The following is a 23,524-nucleotide window of genomic DNA, read 5'->3' on the forward strand; positions in this document are numbered from 1 at the left end:
GATCCCTGAGTCAACAGATGGGACGTTCGCAAGACAACAACCATCTGCAGGAACAGTTCGACGACGTTTGCAGCTGCATGGACTGTCAGCTCGGAGACCATGGCTGCGGTTACCCCTGACGCTGCATTACAGACAGGAGCGCCTGCGATGGTGTACTCAACGACGAACCTGGGTGCACGAATGGCAAAACGTCATTTTTTCGTATGAATCCAGGTTTTGTTTACAGCATCATGATGGTCGCATCCATGTTTGGCGACATCGCGGTGAATGGACATTGGAAGCGTGTAATCGTCATCGCCATGCTGGCGTATCACCCGGCGTGATGGTATGGGGTGCCATTGGTTACACGTCTCTGTCACCTGTTGTTCGCATTGACGGCACTTTGAATAGTGGACGTTACATTTCAGATGTGTTACGACCCGAGGCTCTGCCCTTCATTCGATCCCTGCGAAACCCTACATTTCAGCAGGATAATTCACGACCGCATGTTGCAGGTCATGTACGGGCCTTTCTGGATACAGAAAATGTTCGACTGCAGCCCTGGCCAGCACATTCTCCAGATCTCTCACCAATTGAAAACGTCTGGTCAATGGTGGCTGAGCAACTGGCTCGTCACAATACGCCAGTCACTACTCCTGATGAACAGTGGTGTCGTGTTGAAGCTGCATGGGCAGTTGTACCTGAACACGCCATCCAAGCTCTGTTTGACTCGATGCCCAGGCGTATCAAGGCCGTTATTACAGCCAGATGTGGTTGTTCTGGGTACTGATTTCTCAGGATCTATGCACCCAAATTGCTTGAAAATGTTATCACATGTCAGTTCTAGTATAACATATTTGTCCAATGAATACCCGTTTATCATCTGCATTTCTTCTTGGTGTAGCAATTTTAACGTCCAGTAGTGTACAACTGCTGGCGGACTAACGTGTGCTCCCTCTGGCGCTGTGTGGTGGTGACGTGTTCGCTGTGCGCTGCAGGACGAACGACGAGTCGCTGGAGCTGCAGCCGCTGAACCCGGACGGGGGGCCGGCGCCCAGCGAGCGCCACGGCTCCGGCAAGGGCGTGCTGCGCCGCATGTCGCGCGTCCGCAGCGACGAGGCCGACGACATCGGCCGGCCGGCTGCCGACAACCACCCGCAGGCAAGTGCGGCGCGCCGCGTCAGCCGGGGGGGGGTTTGGGGGGGGGGAGGGGGGAGTTGGGCGGCTGGGCAGCAGACCATCTCCCCCACTCACTCCTGCCTCGCGGCCTTGCATGTTCTGTACTACTGGCTCGCAGAAATACGAGGGCGTGCCGAAAATTAACACTACTAAATTGTTAAGGGGAGTTGTTAAGTAGGCTGTTTAGGTTTTTATGTTGGTGACACCACGTAGCGCTCTATATGAAAATCACTATCTGTGCTGTGTGCAGTCTGTGGCTGGTTGGCATTGTTGAAATATTCTCTATTGTAGTGTTGGGCAGTTGGATGTGAACAGCACGTAGCGTTGCGCAGTTGGGAGGTGAGCCGCCAGCAGTGGTGGATGTGGGAAGAGAGATGGCAGAATTTTGAGAGTGGTCAATCTTGACGTGTGTTCGTCAGAAAAACGAAATTTGTAAGACCGGATGTCATTTTTGAACACTATTAAGGTAAACTATTAAGGTAAATACATTTTTTGTTCTCCATCAAAATCTTTCATTTGCTAACTATGCCTACCAGTAGTTAGTGGCTTCAGTAGTTAGAATCTTTTACTTAGCTGCCAGTATAGGCGCTCGCTGTATTGCAGTAGTTCGAGTACCGAAGATTTTTGTGAGGTAAGTGATTCATGAAAGGTATAGGTTATTGTCAGTCATGGCCATTCTTCTGTAGGGATTTTTTAAGGTCAGATTGCGTTGCGCTAAAAATATTGTGTGTCATTTTATTGATGATTAGAATAAGTAAAGTGGGAAATTTCTGAGTACGTTCAGTTTTGCTCAGCTGTTTGAAAATCAAATAACGTAAGGGGTTTACCAGCACAGTAATTCATTAATTTTTCTAAGGGGACGTTTCAGAGTACGTACGTCCTACACCCACGGTGTTAAATCTGCAATATTGACGACCCATTATCTCAGAACCTGTCACAGATAGAGATCTGAAATTTTTGGGATGTATAGTATCACTCTTTTTCTCATTGCTCAACCAGAATGAAAATGTACAGAGAAATAATTAGCTAGTTATGATATTTAAAAAATATTGTTCAATACTTTCATTTAAAAGTCCACTTTTTCTTCCGTTAGTTAAAAACCGTTAGAGGTAGAGATGTTTTGGGAGGTTCAGTAGCTGCAGTATACTAAATGGTAACATAGTGTAAAAGTAGAGATATGTATCTGTAATAGTTCCTGAGATAATGGGTCAATTAACTTTAAAAATGTCATTTCCGGCAAATCAAAAAAAAAAAAAGCTTCAAATGGCTCTGAGCACTATGGGACTTAACTGCCGAGGTCATCAGTCCCCTAGAACTTAGAACTACTTAAACCTAACTAACCTAAGTACATCACACACATCCATGCCCGAGGCAGTATTCGAACCTGCGACCGTAGCGGTCGCGCGGCCCCAGACTGTAGCGCCTAGAACCGCTCGGCCACTCCGGCCGGCCGGCAAATCAAGTTCAAACATTTTATTTGATATTAACTTGCACATGGAGGCATGCCAGCTTCTAGAAACAGCCAGGCCCATAATCAGCATTATCTGGATCCTGTTCTTGACTATCCTGCAAAGCTAGAAGCTTCCTTCTTTTCCTGCCTCTTGCTTCTTTACTCATTACCTCTGCTGCACGCTGGGCTTTCATGATCCTAAGTTGATCCATTCGCTGAAAGGCTTGCAGTGTGTTGGCACCTGGAGTGATACCAAGTTCCTCTAGTACCCCAATTCTTCGCTTTATACCACCACTAAACGTTAGCACAGCATCACAAACACCCAAGCATAGAGTTTTCCTTCCTACAAAGACATTTTTTGGTATGCGGGTCCAAATTATATTATTGAAAGACTCATTCAGGTTTTGTGTTCGACCATGGAGACATTTGGAAAGAAGGTCAGGATGAGCTAATTCTCTATATATTGGTTTAATAGCTTCCATCACTGCAGATGGTATGGTATTTTTGTGCCTAAATTGTTCCGCTACGGTCGCAGGTTCGAATCCTGCCTCGGGCATGGATGTTTGTGATGTCCTTAGGTTAGTTAGGTTTAACTAGTTCTAAGTTCTAGGGGACTAATGACCTCAGCAGTTGAGTCCCATAGTGCTCAGAGCCATTTGAACCATTTTTATGTTCCTCGCTACCCGCTGCCTGAGCTTTGCGGTACTTGCACCATGAATCAGCACCAGGTGGACAAAGACTTTGTATAGCTACGTGTATCATCAGTGGAAGATTTGTGGAAGAATGTAGCCCACACTGCTCGTTTCATCCCTTGTAGGTCATGTGTATTGTTTCTTATTGCCATTCCATAATAATGCTGGAGTTCATCAATGTTTTTGTCTGTAAGGCATCCTTTACCATTTGGAGTCTTTCCATCTGATAAATGCACGTGCTATACCGCCATTTCTGTTTACACAGTGCATCCAACCTCTTAACATGAACATTAATATTATTTCAAGGAATAAATAGCTCAAAACCACAGCATTCTAGATTGAATAGTTCAAGAGATAGAGACACTTAGGCAAGTCAGTACAGAACGACCGGATTATTTTACACAAGCACTATTAACTTTGAAATGATAAAAACTACACTTTGAATTGGAATTTTTCGACAAATAATGCATCAAATTACTCAGGAGAGATCAAATATTAATAACAGATAATAATCCGAAAATGTCACTTTTTGACCAATTCCGCCATGCGTACTCCCCTTAAGTGAAAACTTTACAAATAAAACAAACTTCATTAACATTCTACAACTTTACCCCTCGTGTCTATACAGGATGGTCCATTGATCGTGACCGGGCCAAATATCTCACGAAATAAGCGTGAAACGAAAAAACTACAAAGAACATAACATGTCTAGCTTGAAGGGGGATACCAGATGGCGCTACGGTTGGCCCTTTAGATGGCGCTACCAGAGGTGAAAAGGATATGAACTGCATTTTTTAAAACCCCATTTTTATTACATATTCGTGTAGTACGTAAAGAAATATGAATGTTTTAGTTGGACTACTTTTTTCGCTTTGTCATACATGGCGCTGTAATAAACATATGGCTCACAACTGTAGACGAACAGTTGGTAACAGGTAGGTTTTTTAAAATTAAAATACAGAACGTAGATACGTTTGAACATTTTATTTCGGTTGTTCCAATGTTATACATGTACCTTCGTTGAACTTATCATTTCTGAGAACGCATGCTCTTACAGCGTGATTACCTGTGAATACCACATTAATGCAATAAATGCTGAAAATTATGTCCGTCAACCTCAATGCATTTGGCGACAGTCCTCTCAACAGCGAGTAGTTCGCCTTCAGTACTGTTCGCACATTCATTGACAATGCGCCGACGCATGTTGTCAGGCGTTGTCGGTGGATCACGATAGCAAATATCCTTCACCTTTCCCCACAGAAATAAATCCGGGGACGTCAGATCCGGTGAACGTGCGGGCCGTGGTATGGTGCTTCGACGACCAATCCACCTATCATGAAATATGCTATTCAATACCGCTTCAACCGCACGCGACCTATGTGCCGGACATCCATCATGTTGGAAGTACATCGCCATTCTGTCATGCAGTGAAACATCTTGTAGTAACATCGGTAGAACATTACGTAGGAAATCAGCATACATTGCACCATTTAGATTGCCATCGATAAAATGAGGGCCAATTATCCTTTCCCCCATAATGCCGCACCATACATTAACCCGCCAAGGTCGCTGATGTTCCACTTATAGCAGCCATCGTGGATTTCCCGTTGCCCAATACTGCATATTATGCCGGTTTACGTTACCGCTGTCGGTGAATGACGCTTCGTCGCTAAATAGAAAGCGTGCAAAAAATCTGTCATCGTCCCGTAATTTCTCTTGTGCCCAGTGGCAGAACTGTACACGACGTTCAAAGTCGTCGCTATGCAATTCCTGGTGCATACAAATATGGTACGGATGTAATCGATGTTGATGTAGCATTCCCAACACCGACTTTTTTGAGATTCCCGATTCTCGCGCAAATTGTCTGCTATTGATGTGCGGATTAGCCGCGACAGCAGCTAAAACACCTAATTGGGCATCATTTGTTGCAGGTCGTGGTTGACGTTTCACACGTGGCTGAACACTTCCTGTTCCCTTATAAAACGTAACTATGCGGCGAACGGTCCGGAAACTTGGATGATGTCGTCCAGGATACCGAGTAGCATGCATACCACACGCCAGTTGGGCATTTTGATCACAATAGCCATACATAAACACGATATCGACCTTTTCCGCAGTTGGTAAACGGTCCATTTTAACACGGGTAATGTATCACGTGGCAAATACCGTCCGCACTGGCGGAAAGTTACGTGATATCACGTACTTATACGATTGTGACTATTACAGCGCCATCTATCACAAAGGGAAAAAAAAGTCGTCCAACTAAAACATTCAGCCCGCATCTCGTGGTCGTGCGGTAGCGTTCTCGCTTCCCACGCCCGGGTTCCCGGGTTCGATTCCCGGCGGGGTCAGGGATTTTCTCTGCCTCGTGATGGCTGGTTGTTGTGTGCTGTCCTTAGGTTAGTTAGGTTTAAATAGTTCTAAGTTCTAGGGGACTGATGACCGTAGATGTTAAGTCCCATCGTGCTCAGAGCCATTTGAACCATTTTTTTTAAACATTCATATTTCTTTATGTACTACACGAATATTTTGCAAAAACAGACATAATGTCTTATGGGATAACAGCAATCAGTGATTTTATAATGTTACTTTAAATCCGTCTTCATTGCAAATTTTTTTTTATTATTCATATGACCGGTTTCGGTTCATTCAGAACCACCTTCAGATCTGTAAAAATAATTATACTAATTTACTATTTCACGAAAGCAAATCTTTTTCATCCTATCTAATCAACATCAAATGTACCAGAACGTACCTGATATTTAAGTTACAGGAGTAGCCCGTCCAATTCAGCAACTCTCACATGCTACGTCACATAAAATTGGTTGGCAGAGTGCACGTCATTTATATTAATTATAACACTATTACCGTCAGGTGGCGTCTGGTACATTTGTTACATTCCATTTGCACATACTGTATTCAGTAGATCTTTTTTATATTAAAAATATTTAATTAAAATATGTAGATGTCAAAGCCAAAATCTGTACTTGTCAGGATTAAAAAAACAGTAAAATTATCATTTTTATACGATCTAAAAGGCATAGGGCGATTTATATATCTATGGTGCTGGTGTGAACTTGTTTTCTTCTACGGTCTGCTTTTGGGGCGCATATGACTGCGACAAAGCACTCAGTCACGAATATTGAAAACAACTTAGACATCCTGCATAGAGCTCACAAGGGACGGTTTCTTAACATTCTAGAAGAGATCGAAATATACACCCACAAAAATAAAGATCCGGATTTAATCCTCAACGAACAAAGCGAATTCAATCATAACGCCTATTTTAGCATTTATGACGACCTACTAAGATGACAACTGTTGCGTGTGGAGGTCCGGGCCGAGGGATGAGAGATGGTGCGCGGAGGAGGGGCCGGAGGACGCGTGCAGCGCCTGGCGTCGTTGACGGGGCCCTCCTGTGAGGCCCTCTTGCCCGCGGGGATGGACAGCAGACGACTGAGCGGACCGCGGCACAACACCAAAGTGGCGGGAACCACGGAAGCAGACCGTAGAAGAAAACAAGTTCACACCAGCACCATAGATATATAAATCGCCCTATGCCTTTTAGATCGTATAAAAATGATAATTTTACTGTTTTTTTAATCCTGACAAGTACAGATTTTGGCTTTGACATCTACATATTTTAATTAAATATTTTTAATATAAAAAAGATCTACTGAATACAGTATGTGCAAATGGAATGTAACAAATGTACCAGACGCCACCTGACGGTAATAGTGTTATAATTAATATAAATGACGTGCACTCTGCCAACCAATTTTATGTGCCGTAGCATGTGAGAGTTGCTGAATTGGACGGGTTACTCCTGTAACTTAAATATCAGGTACGTTCTGGTACATTTGATGTTGATTAGATAGGATGAAAAAGATTTGCTTTCGTGAAATGGTAAATTAGTATAATTATTTTTACAGATCTGAAGATGGTTCTGAATGAACCGAAACCGGTCATATGAATAATAAAAAAAATTTTGCAATCAAGACGGATTTAAAGTAACACTACACGCATATGTAATAAAGATGGGGGTTCCTATTTTAAAAAACGCAGTTAATATCCGTTTGACCTATGGCAGCGCCATCTTGCGGGCCAAACCATACCGCCATCTGGTTTCCCCCTTCAAGCTAGACAAGTTTCGTTCTTTGTAGTTTTTTCGTTTGACGCTTATTTTGTGAGATATTTGGCCCGGTCACAATCAATGGACCACCCTGTATAAACTCAAGGCAAAAAAATCACAACACCAAAAAAATAATTACTTTAGAGCAGTGAAATTTCGGGACTACATTTGTTTAAATAACATGTTTAAATGATTAATATTGCAGGAGCAAAGATTAATGTAAGTACTAGATAAGCCATTGCAAATGTGAAATGATGCTACACTGATAACTGGTAGAACCTCCAGAATGTTGAATGTAAGCATTTAGACTCGCGTGCATTGTGTTGTACACGTGCCGGATGTCAGTTTGTACGACAGAGTTGAATACCTGTTCCACTTGGTCGGTCATTATGGGGGGCGGTTAATACTGTTTGTGGATGATGTTGGAGTTGTCGTCCGATGATGCCTCAGATGTGCTCCACTTGAGACAGATCTCGTGATTGAGGAGGGCAACGCAACATGTCGACGTTCTGTAAAGCACGTTGTGTTACAACAACGGTGTGTGGGCGAGGGTTATCCTGTCGGAAAACACTCCTTGAAAAGCTGTTCGCGAATGGCAGCACAACAGGACGAATCACCAGAATGACGTATAGATTTGCAGTCAAGGTGTGTGGGATAACCACGATAGTGCGCCTACTGTCATACGAAGTCGCACCCCAGATGATAACTTCAACTGTTGGTTCAGTGTGTCTAGCACACGACAGACTGGTTGCGGGCCCTCAACTGGCCTCCTTTTATTCAACATGTGGCCATTACTGGTACCGAGGTAGAACCAGTTTTCATCAGAAAGCACAAAAGGCCTTCAGCCTGCCCTCCAATGAGTTCTCGCGTGATATCACCTTAGTCGCAAATGGCGGTGGTTTGGAATTAGTGGAATTGACGCTACGGAGCGTCTGGTTCGGAGCTGTCCTTGAAGTAACCTATTTGTAACAATTCGTTGTGTCATTGTGGTGCCAGCTGCTGCTCAAATTTCTGCTTCAGATGCAGTACAATGGACCAGATCCATACGCCGAACACAATTATCTTCCGTCTCGGTAGTGCTACATGGTTGTCCGGTGCCCGGTCTCCTTTTGACCGAACATTCTCGTGACCAGCGCTGCCAGAAATCCTGTACAGTGGCTACATTTCTGCCAAGTCTTCCTGATATCACCGATGCGGATTGTCGTAGCCCTGTTGCACTACCTCGTTCAAACTCAGTGAGGTGTTGCTACTGGCGTCTTTGTCGCCTTAAACGCAATCGCGACTAACATAAACACACCACGTCTAATCTCAAAGATAGGAAACGCCCACAACCGTTACAGCGTGTATTCAAATCAAACCTGATTTCCATCCCCTCACTGGAACTAATAACGTCACTCTTATTCTACTGGCGAGAAATTTTATTGGACGTCATCTTTCAGGTGTAGACCACGCCTACCAACTTTCGTTTATGTCGCACATCTCTTTCCTGGTGTACCGACTTTTTCCGCCAGTGTATTTATTTCTCAACATAGTCATCCTGGCGACGAACACATGTCTCCCAAGTAGATACCTGTCTGTTGATACCGTCGCTTTAGAATGTTTGACTTCCTTGACAGAGCCACAACTCCCTCTGTAAAATTTGTAAATTTTTGGTGAAATCTTAAGGGACCAAACTGCTTAGATCACCGGTCTTTAACCTTACACACTACTTAATCTGACTTAAACTAACTTGCGCTTTGGACAACACATACACCCATGCCCGAGGGAGGACTCGAATCTCCGACGGAGGGAGCCTCAAGGACCGTGACAAGGCGCCTGAGACCGCGCGGCGAATCCGCGCGGCTACTCCATCTGCTAGCACCGTTTAATGGCTATCAAAGTGAAGTCCTCGAAGGGACTGAATGGAGGATGATCGATACCAGTGACCCCTAGGCTGGGATTGTTGGAGATGTTTCAGCGCTCTCGTATGATCTGACATTGTTATGCTGAAGAGGAGTGTGCTTCACGCGGGCATTAACTCTTCGAAGCTGGGTTACAGCTCGATAATTCTCACACACTGACGTATTCCACGCTACATTCTGAGCCGTTGCATCAGAGAAGTGGAGAAATCGATTCACTAATATTCATGACATGTAACACCTCAAACGCTATTGAAAACAAAATCAAAAACTCTGAAGCATTACTTTTCAACACTTCCTAATATATTATCAGTGCATTTCATTGGCGGCCTAGTTGGGTTTCATTGTTCACCGTTTATGGTCTCCCATGTTAGTTTTAGCAACAAACAACTGCATATAAACGTTAAAATGTGATAAGCAACATAGTGAAGTAAATAGAAGGCCCAAACTTCTTAGGTAAAACCATGATGCCCAAAGGTTGGATAGACAATAAATAAAAAGTTGAACAAGAAAAAACATCTGCATGTAAACATTTTCCCTTGTACAAACACAGAGTCATTTGCCCTATAGTAGCACTTACCTGTCTGTCGGTCAGTCTGTCACAGGGACGGGTAGAGGTACCACGCTGATATTTATGTTAGGAACTAATGTCTGCGGCCCCTTGCGTTGTAAAAACTATAAACTTGTAAGTCAGTGCAATCAAAAGATACGGATACTTGCATATTCCGATTCTCACAAACTTATTCGTATGAAGCCGTATGGAAATTCCCGCTGACCTAGAATCATAAAATTGGACAAGACGAAAGATTTCACAGTATATATAAGAGACAAAATCCGAAAATTGTTACTTTGTAATTATACCACATAAAAATGGTTTTTTGACATTTGTCGTCAGCCTGTCCGTCTATCTGTCTGTCCATCTGTTAACATCCCTCTTTCTCAGGGACGGGTAAAGGTATCAAGTTGAAATTCATGTCAAATACCGAGCTACACGATGCGTTTGCACTTTAAGTTTCTAAGTCAACGCAATCAAATGATATAGCCATATAGTGCCAAATATTTTGACATTCGCAAACTATCTCATCGATATATATAGATGAACTATCATTACACAGTCGGTTCTGTTGGTCTAAAGCAGGGCCGGCCAGAAATTCTGCACGCGTGCGGTGCTCCTGCACGTGTGCAACTTCCGGGTCACAGCGTGCACGCCGCAGCCGTCAGCGTTCATGTAGTGCATGTTTCTACACACACAGATGTCGCTCCTCTGTTACACAAAGTGTGTTATCGACACCTCATATGTATATCACAACCTGGGCTGAATCTGTAAGATCTGTTGCTTCATCGAGCGCAACAGAGAAACAACAAAGTATTTAGCCTTATTTATTAGCTGCCTGTGCAGATCGCCGGCCATAGCACTGATACGTCTTGTCACTGTTTGTTTGGATAGACTGATTTCTTGAAACCTGCTAACGTTCGTGGGACACTCAAGTTCGGCAGCATCAATCAGACACCCTTTCACAAAGTCCCCTTCGTAAAAGCGTTTCCCAGATTGTGCAATTCTTAATGCGATTTTAAAATTTGCTCGCAGTGAAGATTTAGTGTGGTTGTCATTCTGGAAAATTGAAAACAGTACATTGTATAGCGTACAGTAAAACAGACGTAAATGTAACACAAGAAACTAAGAGTTCAAGAAGTATCAGTTACTTTGACGTACAGTAAAATCGAGTTGATGTGTCTCATCCATTTTCTGAAGGACATTTAATTTTGCTTGCCGTTCTTCTCTGTTGAGTACACTACACTCGTCTTTGTGATATGTATTGTAATGTCTTCCAATTGAAAACTTACGCTGGAAGCCTATTATTCGGCGGCACAGCAAACACTGTGAGTTTTCACCAACGAAAAAGAATTGCAGTTCCCAGTCATTTTTAAACGACTGAGAACATAGATCTGCCGTCCTTAGCTTTTTCACAGTACTTGCCATTTCTCAGTACTTCTCTGTTAAGGTTACGGTCACCAGGGGTAAACGAGACTGGATATGTTGCGCTCTTGCTTGTACCACAGGGAAGTGAAGCCGCCGCCGTTCATTTAGGTCACATGTCTAATAACAGATATCGCTGTCGCTCGCTGTCGCACACGTGCGCACATGTGCAACACTTCCGCACGTCTGCACACTGTGCAGCGTTTGGCCGGCCCTGGTCTAGAAGTAAAGCGCGTTATTGGACACTGACAGGTAGTGGAATTGAACCTCGGTCGAACCACTCATTTTTCAGTCTTCGTATTAATCCAACTTTCACCTGTCAGCGGTATCAGGTGTCGTCGGAAACAAAACGTGGTTCGAATTCCACTTTACACTGTAGGCCCCCTTCCCCCATTTGGATAAAGGATACACGGAAGTCGCCGAAGTCGTTCCCAATAGAAAGACTTCGACCAGGCCGCTGGGCCACACGAAATTATATATATAAAGGTTTTACGGAAAATTCAGAGCGCAACCCCTTCTGGCACTCGTCCAGTTTAATAGTAATTTGCTAGATTTCGTTCAGATGATGACTCATGGAGGCTAAAAATATTACCTTAAATATACCTACCATCTCCGATCGGTGCATTTGTCAATGTAATGAAATGATGGTGTGGCGTTATTTGTGTGTACCAGGAACGCAAAAGAACAAATTTCTACTGATACGTGCTTCACATCCACATTGCAGATAATGAACAGACGAGAAACGCCCTCCTTCCTGATGTTTTAACTGAACGAGATGAAACGTTTATCGTGACAAAAACGTATTTCAGTAGTTTCATATACAATTAAACGACTGATACAGCACTTACCGTTCAGGTTCAAAATGGCTCTGAGCACTATGGGACTTAACATCTATGGTCATCAGTCCCCTAGAACTTAGAACTACTTAAACCTAACTAACCTAAGGACAGCACACAACACCCAGCCATCACGAGACAGAGAAAATCCCTGACCCGCCGGGAATCGAACCCGGGAACCCGGGCGTGGGAAGCGAGAACGCTACCGCACGACCACGAGATGCGGGCTTACCGTTCAGGAAAATGTTGAAGTTAACTGATATTACTCTAGAAGAATCAGTGCACTGAAATATAAGACTGTATATTTTATTTATATTGCCCGATCCTCACAAAGTCAGTCACAGTTGCTCTACTGGCGTTATTACATTCAAGAAAATGTTGTTACAATGGTGCGTCTCTCCACTGCTGCACAGCAAGTCACAACGCACACCACACTCGCTGCCGCATTCCTGTCACGGATATTCTTCTAAGCAGCGGCAGTACTCTTTCCGCCACACCCACCAGCGTGTTCCCGCTACAACGCAGCAGCAACGCGTTGGGCGGCTAATAGCGTGGTCACACACTACAGATTTCCTTGAAACTCCGGTCACAGGATTAAATATCCAAACGTACTTAAAGAATCTACAACCACCATCACAGAAACTCTATGACGGCCGCGACAGAAGGTTCCTTTTGTTGTGACGTATACTGGCCCTTGTCCGTATTTGCTTCTGGGCACAAAAATGGTGTTCATATCAAGAAATTCTTACGTTGTCAATTGTTATTATTTTTCCTCTCGTAGGCGCATTCCAGTTCAAAATATTATCACAGCACACACGTTTCCCCATTATTTATAAACCGTCATTAGAGGTAAAATAAGAGCTTAGGGTTTCGCGGCCGGAGCCCATTTCAAATAATTCCTCTTCGGTGCGGGACCACATCATACGCGATTCATACACTAACAAGGAAAGCACACTGAACCACTGACATACACAGCCACTATGATGAAGCACAAAATTGACCACTTTTAACAGAAAAGTCTATAGCTAGGATATCGTAAAGAAAACTATGGCAACTAGTAACAAGGTCAAGATCACCCAGAAAGAAACGCAATGGTAAATAGCTTGACTACCATACTACCAAGGATCAGTATCAGATTGGGCAAAATTTTATCCTGAAGGATATTCAATCCTATCTTTTATGCAATAAGAAAATAAGAAACATCCACGGTTCCTCTAGAGACTTCGTGAATGAACTTCATATAACAAGAGCACACGAGCCTAGCTTCGATTGTGGACTGGTTTGTCATCCTCGGAAGGTACGCTCCATTAACACCTGTATTTCGGAGCCTGAGTGATACGTGTGATTCGGTCAGCATTCTGAATCGGCGATGGTGGAACATGCAGGTAAGTGCGCTGCTTCCATAAAATTTAAATCAGTCCGTTTTATCTCTGCAACTACTCACTCATTCGTATAAAATTAGGAACGATGTCGAGACAGCAGAACAGTCGTGATTCTTCTGTTTGTCCCGGCGTATTTGTTGCTCGAACAGGCCACGAGTATACTGCCGGTTCATAGTATCCAATAGGCACAATATTTCAGCGATCTGACATGTCGCCATCGTCAGGTGCGCTGACGAACTGAGCTCCTGAGGGGGGGCGGCCGATTTATATCCCCTCCCCCCGCGGGCCGCTCTCTCCGCCGTCCGCGCCCGCGTGCCGGCGATCGCGAAGACGTGGGCGTCGGAATCTGTCGTAGCGTCGATGCACTTGCTACGTCCGACCTGGTCGCCAGTTCGTACTTCTTTGCTGAGAGTCTTCTTAATTACATTCAATGCCGGGTCCCAAGTCTTGCTGAGATTTTAGCCGCAATCTCGTTTGATAAGATCTTCCCTGATGCGAATTTCGATAGCCTCCCTTATAACGCTGTCCCAATATTTAGACCTCTGAACCAGGGCTTGGTACGCTCATAATCCATCTCGTGTTTCTCGGACAAACAGTGCTCTGCTACCGCCGACTTATTTGGATATTTCAGTCGAGTGTGCCTTTGATGTTCTCGGTAACGATCTTCGATGGTGCGTACTGTCTGTCCGATATAACTCTTCCCACACTCACAGGGAATTTGGTACATGCCGGACTTCCTCAAACCGAGGTCATCTTTCACTTCCCATTAATACCCGTGTTTTATTGGGCGGGCAAAAGACGGTTTTAACTCGGTGTTTCTTTAATATACGGTCGATTATCCCCGATAGTGCGTCATTGTACGGAATAAAGGCAGTGGCTACCTCTTCTTCCGTGACTTCATCCGTCTCCACAGGTTGTGCTGTGGTGGTGGCACGGAGAGCGTGTATAATCTGCCATTCCGAGTACCCGTTTTTTCGAAACACGGTTTTGAGGTGTTCCAATTCCTGGGGCAGATTCTCTGCGTCTGAGATGCTGCGCGCCCTGTGTACTAGTGTTTTTAGTACTCCATTCCTCTAAGAAGGGTGGTGGCAGCTGTCTGCATGCAGGTACAGATCAGTGTGCGTTTTCTTCCTGTACACACCACGGCTCAGGGTACCATCAGCGCCGGCCACGGTGGCCGTGCGGTTCTGGCGCTGCAGTCTGGAACCGCGGGACTGCTACGGTCGCAGGTTCGAATCCTGCCTCGGGAATGGGTGTGTGCGATGTCCTTAGGTTAGTTAGGTTTAAGTAGTTCTAAGTTCTAGGGGACTTATGACCTAAGATGTTGAGTCCCATAGTGCTCAGAGCCATTTGGTACCATCAGCGCCGGCCGGAGTGGCCGAGCGGTTCTAGGCGCTACAGTCTGAAGCCGCGCTACCGCTACGGTCGCAGGTTCGAATCCTGCCTCGGGCATGGATGTGTGTGATGTCTTTAGGTTAGTTAGGTTTAATTAGTTCTAAGTTGTAGGCGACTGATGACCACAGCAGTTAAGTCCCATAGTGTTCAGAGCCATTTGAACCATTTTGGTACCATCAGCTCTTCTCTTGACCATGACGTCCAGGAATGGTAATCTTCCTTCTGCTTCGGTCTCCGTCTTGAATTTGGTGTTTGGATGTATGGAGTTTAGGTGTGTAAGGAAATCCAGGAGCTTGTCCCTACTATGGGGCCAGATGACAAAACGTGTCATCGACATAACGGAAGAAACAAGTAGGTTCTCAATTGGATGACGCCAAGGCTTCCTCCTCGAAGTGCTCCATGTACAAATTCACGACCACTGGCGAGAGTGGGCTGCCCATTGCAACTCCCTCCGTTTGCTCTTAGTATTCCCCATTAAACAGAAAATACGTTGAGGTTAAGACATGCCTAAAGAGTTCGGTGGTATTCTCGTCTTTTGATCGCCGAAATATTGTGCCCGTTGGACACAATGAACCGGCAGTATACCCGTGGACAGTTCGAGCAGCAAAACAGTCGTTCAATATGAACGGCGAGAAGGGCCGCAGGCTCACGCAGTCATGGTTGCCAGTAACCGCAAACCGACAGGCCGAACGTGCTAGAGTAGCTGCCACACCGCGCGATGTAAACACCACTCTAGAGGCAACAGGCGACATTAGAGCCAGGCGGGTTCGTGATCTATGAGAGTGGCTGCGATGTGCCAGAGAGCGAGCGTGAATGAATTTCTCAAAGCTTTATGGACGTCGCCTAAAATGGCCGATGCTGCCTCGCCTAATGACACGTATGAGTGAGTGCTGTCCTAGGCCACGCAGGTATCATGCGCTCGCACTTACTTGTACGCAGGCTGCGAATTAGTGCACGTATGTGCACTGCGCTTCACTTACCACTACGCTTCGCGAGTCCTTCTTCCATCGGTCAGCTCAGTTAACATTAGCAACTATAATGAATCCTATTAGTTCATTTGCTCGATTTACTCACGAGAGACCTCCGCGTAGCTGGACTGAAGTTGCTTTGTCAGTGATAAACAAAGCTGACCATTGTAATCAGTTATCACTTTCGTCAGTGCGATTTTAGCTACTGACTGAATACGAGCGTTATTCGTCAACTATTCATTCGCTCATATTTACTGACCTTTAATAACATCCAGTATTCGGGTATCACTTAAATTTTGATTATACACAGTCACACTCAGTCGCTGTGCTAATTCTCGGCGCATCTCAGCTATGCAGCATTTCCGTAGGAAACGTAGACAATCGACAGCTAAAGAGGAACTCTATTTCTAAGTGCACTCCAATAATCGCCGGCCCATTAGTGCCGCTACAAAATGACGAAGCTGTATAGAGTCCACGTTTCATTATCTGCATGGCAGGACCATTCTCCTACGGCCACGCAATCAGCAAGTGCTCGCCCACGTGATCGTGAGGAATCTGCTGGCTACGTGCCACTCAGATCCAGTACTCTAGGAACCACTCACATGTCCCAGGCAGCGCCACCACTTCGTAACCAGCACCACGACACAACGGCAGCTACCACCGGATTCGGAAACAATAATGAATCAGAATTAACATCAAATTCCCCAACAATAGCGTCTTATATCCCTCTTTGAAGCTGTCATCCAATAAAAATATAGCATTCCAAAATATCCAGTCATTTTCAAATAATAAAATGTAAAGCATCAACCGACCCACCCCGACAGCCGTGCGTGCTAAAGCGCCGTTCCATGATGGTGATTTGCGTGGCCCTGGATCGAATTCGCCTGGCGAATTAACGACGAGGTTCGATGTGCCGGCGAGCCGGATGTAGTTTTAGGCGGTTTCTAACATCCAACTAGGTGAATGCCAGGCTGGTACCCAAGTTCTGCCGATTAGCAAGCATTTAGAAAACTTTTACACACTTCTACATGAATAACACTACACACAGACAGTTAAGGCAAAAATATTTCGGTACAGGGATAAGGGGGTGGCAGCAGGAAGGACATCCGGTCATCCCTTAAATTACACATGCCATGTCTATTCATAACCATACTGACACTGCGCTGATGAGGAACGAAAGCGCAGGGAAAAGAAGAAGAAAAATAAAATAGTAACCACAAGCCACAATAGACATCCTGATGAAGGCTGCTGCAATAGCAGCCAAAATATTGATATACATATTTGTCGTACTTGTCTTACACCCGGAAGGATTTGAATGAAATGCCATCATTGGTGTTTGACAATCATTACTCACCTTTTGACGTTCTGAAGTCAACAGGTTATTCTTTCTTTGATGGTAAAGGTTAGTAGGGGTCGATTTTTGGCTTTCAGTAATTACACTGTCTTAAACTTTACATAAACGTCGGCCGGGGTGGCCGAGCGGTTCTAGGCGCTACAGTCTGGAACCGCGCGACCGCTACGGTCGCAGGTTCGAATCCTGCCTCGAGCATGGATGTGTGTGACGTCCTTAGGTTAGTTAGGTTTAAGTAGTTCTAAGTTCTAGGGGACTGATGACCTCAGAAGTTACGTCCCATAGTGCTCAGAGCCATTTGAACCATTTTTTGTACATAAACGCTGCATTTGCTTAGCAATTAAAAGAATTCGGAGCGTCGGTCACAACAACGTAAGGAGATTTCTCACAGATATTTAATACTCTAAAAAAATCTATAGGACCTCCGCTATACAAATAACATTTACATATCATTATTAAAAGGAAAAATAATAATTTGTCCATAATCAGTTTGTAGATTCACGGGATCGTTAACAAGGTTTTGATAATGTTTGCTAAGTGACAAACGGAACTGTCAGGCAGAGTTCGATCTGAGTGCTGTATTGCAAATCATTTACCAGACGACGGCCAGGCGAAATTGATGGTTCTCCGGGATCTGTTAACCGTATCCCCCGGGGGCAGTGTGGTGTCGGCGTTGCAAAATGAGTGTTTTTCTGCAACGGCCCAAGTTGGGTATGCGGCACTAACAGCAGTGATGACCAAGAGCCATCACAAATGTTCCTGTAGTGGCACCTCCAAGTGATGGGTGCTCTCTAGAGTTTCATCAGGAATTGTCTCCTTTCCCATCTCGATAACAAATGTCCCTCTAGGGCAGTTCTCATTGTAGGAAGACAACAGATGAGTGTCAACTTTCCTTTTCCCGGCAAACTACACGTCGTCAGTTAAAAATTGGCGTGCCGTGCCCTCTGGATTCGTGTATTTCTCTACAGCGCCCTTGCATCTGCTAACGTCTTCTTATTTCCGGTCCGACAACGTGTGTTTGAGTCCGCGACCGCTTCCATACATATCAGAGCAAGAACACCGCACGCTTGGCGTCAAGAAAATACTCTCTCCTGACATACAATACCAGCTGCGTGGATGCCATGGCGGTCCTAAGCCTTTGGTCGTCTGTCTCCGACGGATGCGATGTGGCCAGGCCATTTCCTCATGTGGCTTTGGCATGTGAGCGACATGCTGTCTGGCAGTGATCACAGCATTACAGGTTGTAGTCGAAAAGACTCAGCTACACTCTCACTTCTTGGCTTATTTTTCTCTTTTTCTGTTGTCTCATGTGTTTGGCATTGTGGTGTATCTAAAACGCGTGAATCGACAATAACATTTATATGAAGTCAACTCAAACCATTGAGTGACATAATATAGTTAAAATTGGAGAGGTTATTCTAGTAATCAATGCTGTTCGGTCAACAGAGGAAAATGTTTGACATTAAGTGCTGAAATACACGAGAAAACGAAGACAAGTGAGAGAGGTCCTCTGTGAAATGATTCTACAGCCGTTGTTGAGCTTACCTGAGCAGCAGCATGGATGACTCCTATGTTTGACTACGGTTATACTTTCAAACTATCAATATAATATTTATTAATTAAGTTGTCGCAAGGAGGGAGCAATAAAGTGCTTAAACAGCTTGCTTGTTCAGACTCGGCAATAACACCTAAATTTTCGAGGTTTCAACACTCGGGAACACTGTTCTGACGTGGCACATAAACTGTTGGACCATGTGGGGCTGAGCCTGTCTATGCCTATCCCGCGTCTACATCCACATCTACATTTATACTCCGCAAGCCACCCAACGGTGTGTGGCGGAGGGCACTTTACGTGCCACTGTCTTTACTTCCATTTCCTGTTCCAGTCGCGTATGGTTCACGGGAACAACGACTGCCGGGAAGCCTCCGTGCGCGCTCGAATCTCTCTAATTTTACATTCGTGATCTCCTCGGGAGGTATAAGTAGGGGGAAGCAATATATTCGATACCTCATCCAGAAACGCACCCTCTCGAAACCTGAACAGCAAGCTACACAGCGATGCATAGCACCTCTCTTGCAGAGTCTGGCACTTGAGTTTGCTAAACATCTCCGTAACGCTATCACGCTTAGCAAATAACCCTGTGACGAACTCGCCGCTCCTCTGTCAAACCAACCAGGTACGGTTCCCACACTGATGAGCAATACTCAAGTATAGGTCGAACAAGTGTTTTGTAAGCCACCTCCTTTGTTGATGGACTACTTTTTCTAAGGACTCTCCCAATGAATCTCAACCTGGCACCCGCCTTACCAACAATTAATTTTATATGATCATTCCACTTCAAATCGTTCCCTATGCATACTCCCAGATATTTTACAGATGTAACTGCTACCAGTGTTTGTTCTGCTATCATATAATCATACAATAAAGGATCCTTCTTTCTACGTGTTCGCAATACATTACATTTGTCTATGTTAAGGGTCAGTTGCCACTCCCTGCACCAAGTGCCTATCCACTGCAGATCTTCCTGCATTTCTCTGAAATTTTATAATGCTGCAACTTCTCTGTATACTACAGCATCATCCGCGAAAAGACGCTTGGAACTTCCGACACTATCTACAACTGTGACACAAAGGCGCGTTGTAAAACTTACTGGGCAATGTAAATAAGATGTGTAAGGAACGATATGCTGTAAGCAGATACGTAGCAGTACTGTGGTATGACGACAGCGCACATATAACAAACAACTGAAGGCGCCCATAAAGTTTTAATCACATTTGTTGCGTTGAAATCATGTATGAACCAATCTTTCGAATGTTCAGTTGGAATTATGTTACAGTCAAATATCAGACATGCAGGTATGTCACAACCAATCTGTTGCACCACTGTGATCATAGGAAGTGCCTGAAAAAAATTTATGTATTTTGAACCTTATGATATATCGAGTGCTTTGAGAATGAGCGCAAGCGTTCGTAACTAGTCACCATCAAAGATTATATAGAACTGTGACACAAAACTAAACCTATACCAATAATAAATCTGTTTGCTTATCTGTGTTCGAACACACTATCTCCAAAATTACTGAACGAATTCTCATGAGGTTTTCGCTAGTAACTTGAGCATAGTTTGGCGTGCCGTGTATTTCATCAATATCGGATCATGAAAAATAACAAAATACTCATATATCTGATACAAATTTGTATATGTATGTTCCACATCTCCTCCGAAACCACTGAACAGATTTCAACCAAACATAGTAGACATATCATTTACTGTCCGGAAAGAATTGCTGTGGGTGTAAGAACGACCTACCTATCCCAGAGATAGCAGTGGGATTGAAAAAGAAGTGTCGGCCACGAGGCGTGAATATCCAGACTTTATCCTCTAGTTTATGGGAACGAGAGCACTTAGTGACTAGCAGTAAACTTTACACATAATTCCAAACCTTTGCGAAATTACTTCTCGCTACATCCCTACATAATGATGAAAGGAAAAAAGTTTATTGCTTACTGCATTTTCGCTGTTCACTTAGTAAAACTGTCGAATCAGGCATTATATCATTACGTTTACGTTTATTGTTTCTTTGCTACTAAGTCTATTCGCGACACATTTAGCAGACTATTCTCACATGCTTCTAAATGCACGAGGGTTGCCTAGAAAGTAATGCATTTCATTTCTTTCTCAGCCGAAAACAATGCTACGAATGCGAACCGTTACGTATGTATTATTTGAAGTCACCTGAGAGAGCGCACCAAGTTTCTGTCACTTCCGACACATAGTGCAGCTGCAGGACAGTTTCAGGATTGCGTCTGAAGGTGATGTACGTTACAAGCAACGTGCCGTCATTGAATTTCTCACTGCACAGAAAGAAACTGTAGTAAATATTGACGAACGCTTTTTCAGAGTCTATGGAGCGTCTTCTGTCGACCGAAGTAGTCGCTGGACGAGGTGTGTCAGGTCGTCAGAAGGTGGTTCGGCGAGGCTCCACGATTTCTAGCGGTCGGAGCAACTGTCATACCTGATATAACCGACCTAGCTCTCTCGGACTTCCACTTCTTTGAGCCATTACAAAATGCCATTCGTATAAGACATTTTGAGGACGATGAGGAGATGAGTCACGCAGTGAAGCACTGGCTTCGCCACCAGGTCAAGGACTGGTACCGATAGGAGGTACACACCATTATTTCTCGTAGGAGGAAGGCCATAGAAATGGATGTATATCACGTGAACAAATAGGGTGTGTAGATAGAGCAAGATCCTTTCGTGTGTGCAATTGTCATTACGTTTAATAAAGAATTGTTGAAGAAAAAAGCTGTGGATTGCTTTCTGGGCAACCCTCGTTCCTATAAAATTATATCGCTGTACGTCATGCAGCTCAGAAAACATGAGGGGAAGGAATAGATAGACAGTGAGAGGGAGAGGAGATGGATAGAGAATGGGAAGAAGAGCAGAGGGACAGATAAAGAGGGACGAGGAGATAGGAACGGATAGGGGGAGTAGCAGGTGGGCCGGCCGGGGTGGCCCAGCGGTTCTAGGAGCTTCAGTTTGGAACCGCGTGACCGCTATGGTCGCAGGTTCGAATCCTCCCTCGGGCATGGATGTGTGTGATGTCTTTAGGTTAGTTAGGTTTAAGTAGTTCTAAATTCTAGGGGACTGATGACCACAGATGTTAAGTCCCATAGTGCTCAGAGCCATGTGAACCATTTGAGTAACAGGTGGACAGAGAGCGTGGCAGGAGGAGATCGACAGAGAGAGTGGGTATTGGAGGACGTGGACAAAGAGAAGGACGAGGAAGAGATGGACAGAGAGGGGCTGAGGAGAAGAATAGAGAGAAGAGGAAGAAGGGGATGGACTAAGAGAATGGAAATAATTACATATCAGGGCAACGCCGGATACTCAGTTAATAAATGAAAAAATAGTGATTTACTGGCCCCTTATGCGAATAAATACTGGTCATTTATCCCAGTCATGCTCAGGATATTAGATTAGGGAAGGAGTTTTGCTATTTGGGGAGCAAAATAACTGATGATGGTCGAACTAGAGAGGATATAAAATGTAGACTGGCAATGGCAAAGAAAGCGTTTCTGAAGAAGAGGAATTTGTTAACATCGAGTATAGATTTAAGTAGGAGGAAGTCGTTTCTGAAAGTATTTGTATGGAGTGTAGCCACGTATGGAAGTGAAACATGGACGATAAATAGTTTAGACAAGAAGAGAATAGAAGCTTTCGAAATGTGGTGCTATAAAAGAATGCTGAAGATTAGATAGGCTGGGCTGGGCTATTTGGGGAAGGAGACCAGACAGCGAGGTCATCGGTCTCATCGGATTAGGGAAGGATGGGGAAGGAAGTCGGCCGTGCCCTTTGAAAGGAACCATCCCAGCATTTGCCTGGAGCGATTTAGAGAAATCACGGAAAACCTAAATCAGGATGGCCGGACGCGGGATTGAACCGTCGTCCTCCCGAATGCGAGTCCAGTGTCTAACCACTGCGCCACCTCGCTCGGTGAAGATTAGATGGGTAGATCACATGACTAATGAGGAGGTATTGAGCAGAATTGGGGCGGAGTTTGTGGCACAACTTGACTAGAAGAAGGGATCGGTTGGTAGGACATGTTCTGAGGCAGCAAGGGATCACCAATTTAGTATTGGAGGGCGGCGTTGAGGGTAAAATTCGTAAAGGGAGACCAAGAAATGAATACACTAAGCATATTCAGAAGGATGTAGGTTGCAGTAGGTTCTGGGAGATGAAGCAGCTTGCATAGGATAGAGTAGCATCGAGAGCTGCATCAAACCAGTCTCGGAACCGAAGACCACAACAACAACAACATCCCAGTCATTAGTTATTAAAATTCCTGAATTAATTTGTGGCCTCGAGTGTGTCATGTTCTTTAGTCTAATTAATTGTTTTGTTGGTATTCCCCGACGGTGGGGCAGCACACACAGAGAGGGGACTCAGACCTCCAGCAGGCGCCCTGAGTGAAGCGTACTTGCAGGGCGCCAGCCTGCTGCCGGGCGCGCAGCCCATGTCGCCGTCTGAGAAGCTGGGCGCGGGCCTGCCGCTGCTGCAGCGACTGCGCATGCTCAAGGAGAAGCAGGAGCGCGAGGAGCGCAAGCTGCTGCCCGCGTCGCCGCCGTCGCCGCCGCCGGCGCCCGCCCCCGGCGAGCGGGACCGGCCGGCCACCCCCGAGCGCGAGCACGAGGTGCTGGGCGCCGGCCTACCGCTGCTGCAGCGCCTCAAGCTGCTCAAGCAGAAGGAGGAGCGCGCCGCCACCGCCGCCCCCGCCGCC

The 23,524-nt window shown here is 45.0% G+C and overlaps 1 protein-coding gene across 1 annotated transcript in view; it reads left to right on the plus strand.

The window, feature by feature from the left end:
* LOC124545780 (cyclic nucleotide-gated cation channel alpha-3-like) overlaps positions 1 to 23,494 on the plus strand; it is a gene marked incomplete at its 3' end in the record, with an annotated part of 672,390 nt that extends 648,896 nt beyond the window's left edge. The window contains exons 16-18 of the mRNA XM_047124727.1: positions 978 to 1,144; positions 14,689 to 14,699; positions 23,279 to 23,494. Of these exons, the coding sequence (XP_046980683.1) occupies positions 978 to 1,144; positions 14,689 to 14,699; positions 23,279 to 23,494 (394 nt within the window). The remainder of the gene's footprint in view (positions 1 to 977; positions 1,145 to 14,688; positions 14,700 to 23,278) is intronic.
* Between the last annotated feature and the right edge of the window lie 30 nt (positions 23,495 to 23,524).

Source organism: Schistocerca americana, chromosome 8 (genome assembly GCF_021461395.2).
Source record: "Schistocerca americana isolate TAMUIC-IGC-003095 chromosome 8, iqSchAmer2.1, whole genome shotgun sequence".
Classification (NCBI taxonomy): Eukaryota; Metazoa; Arthropoda; class Insecta; order Orthoptera; family Acrididae; genus Schistocerca; species Schistocerca americana.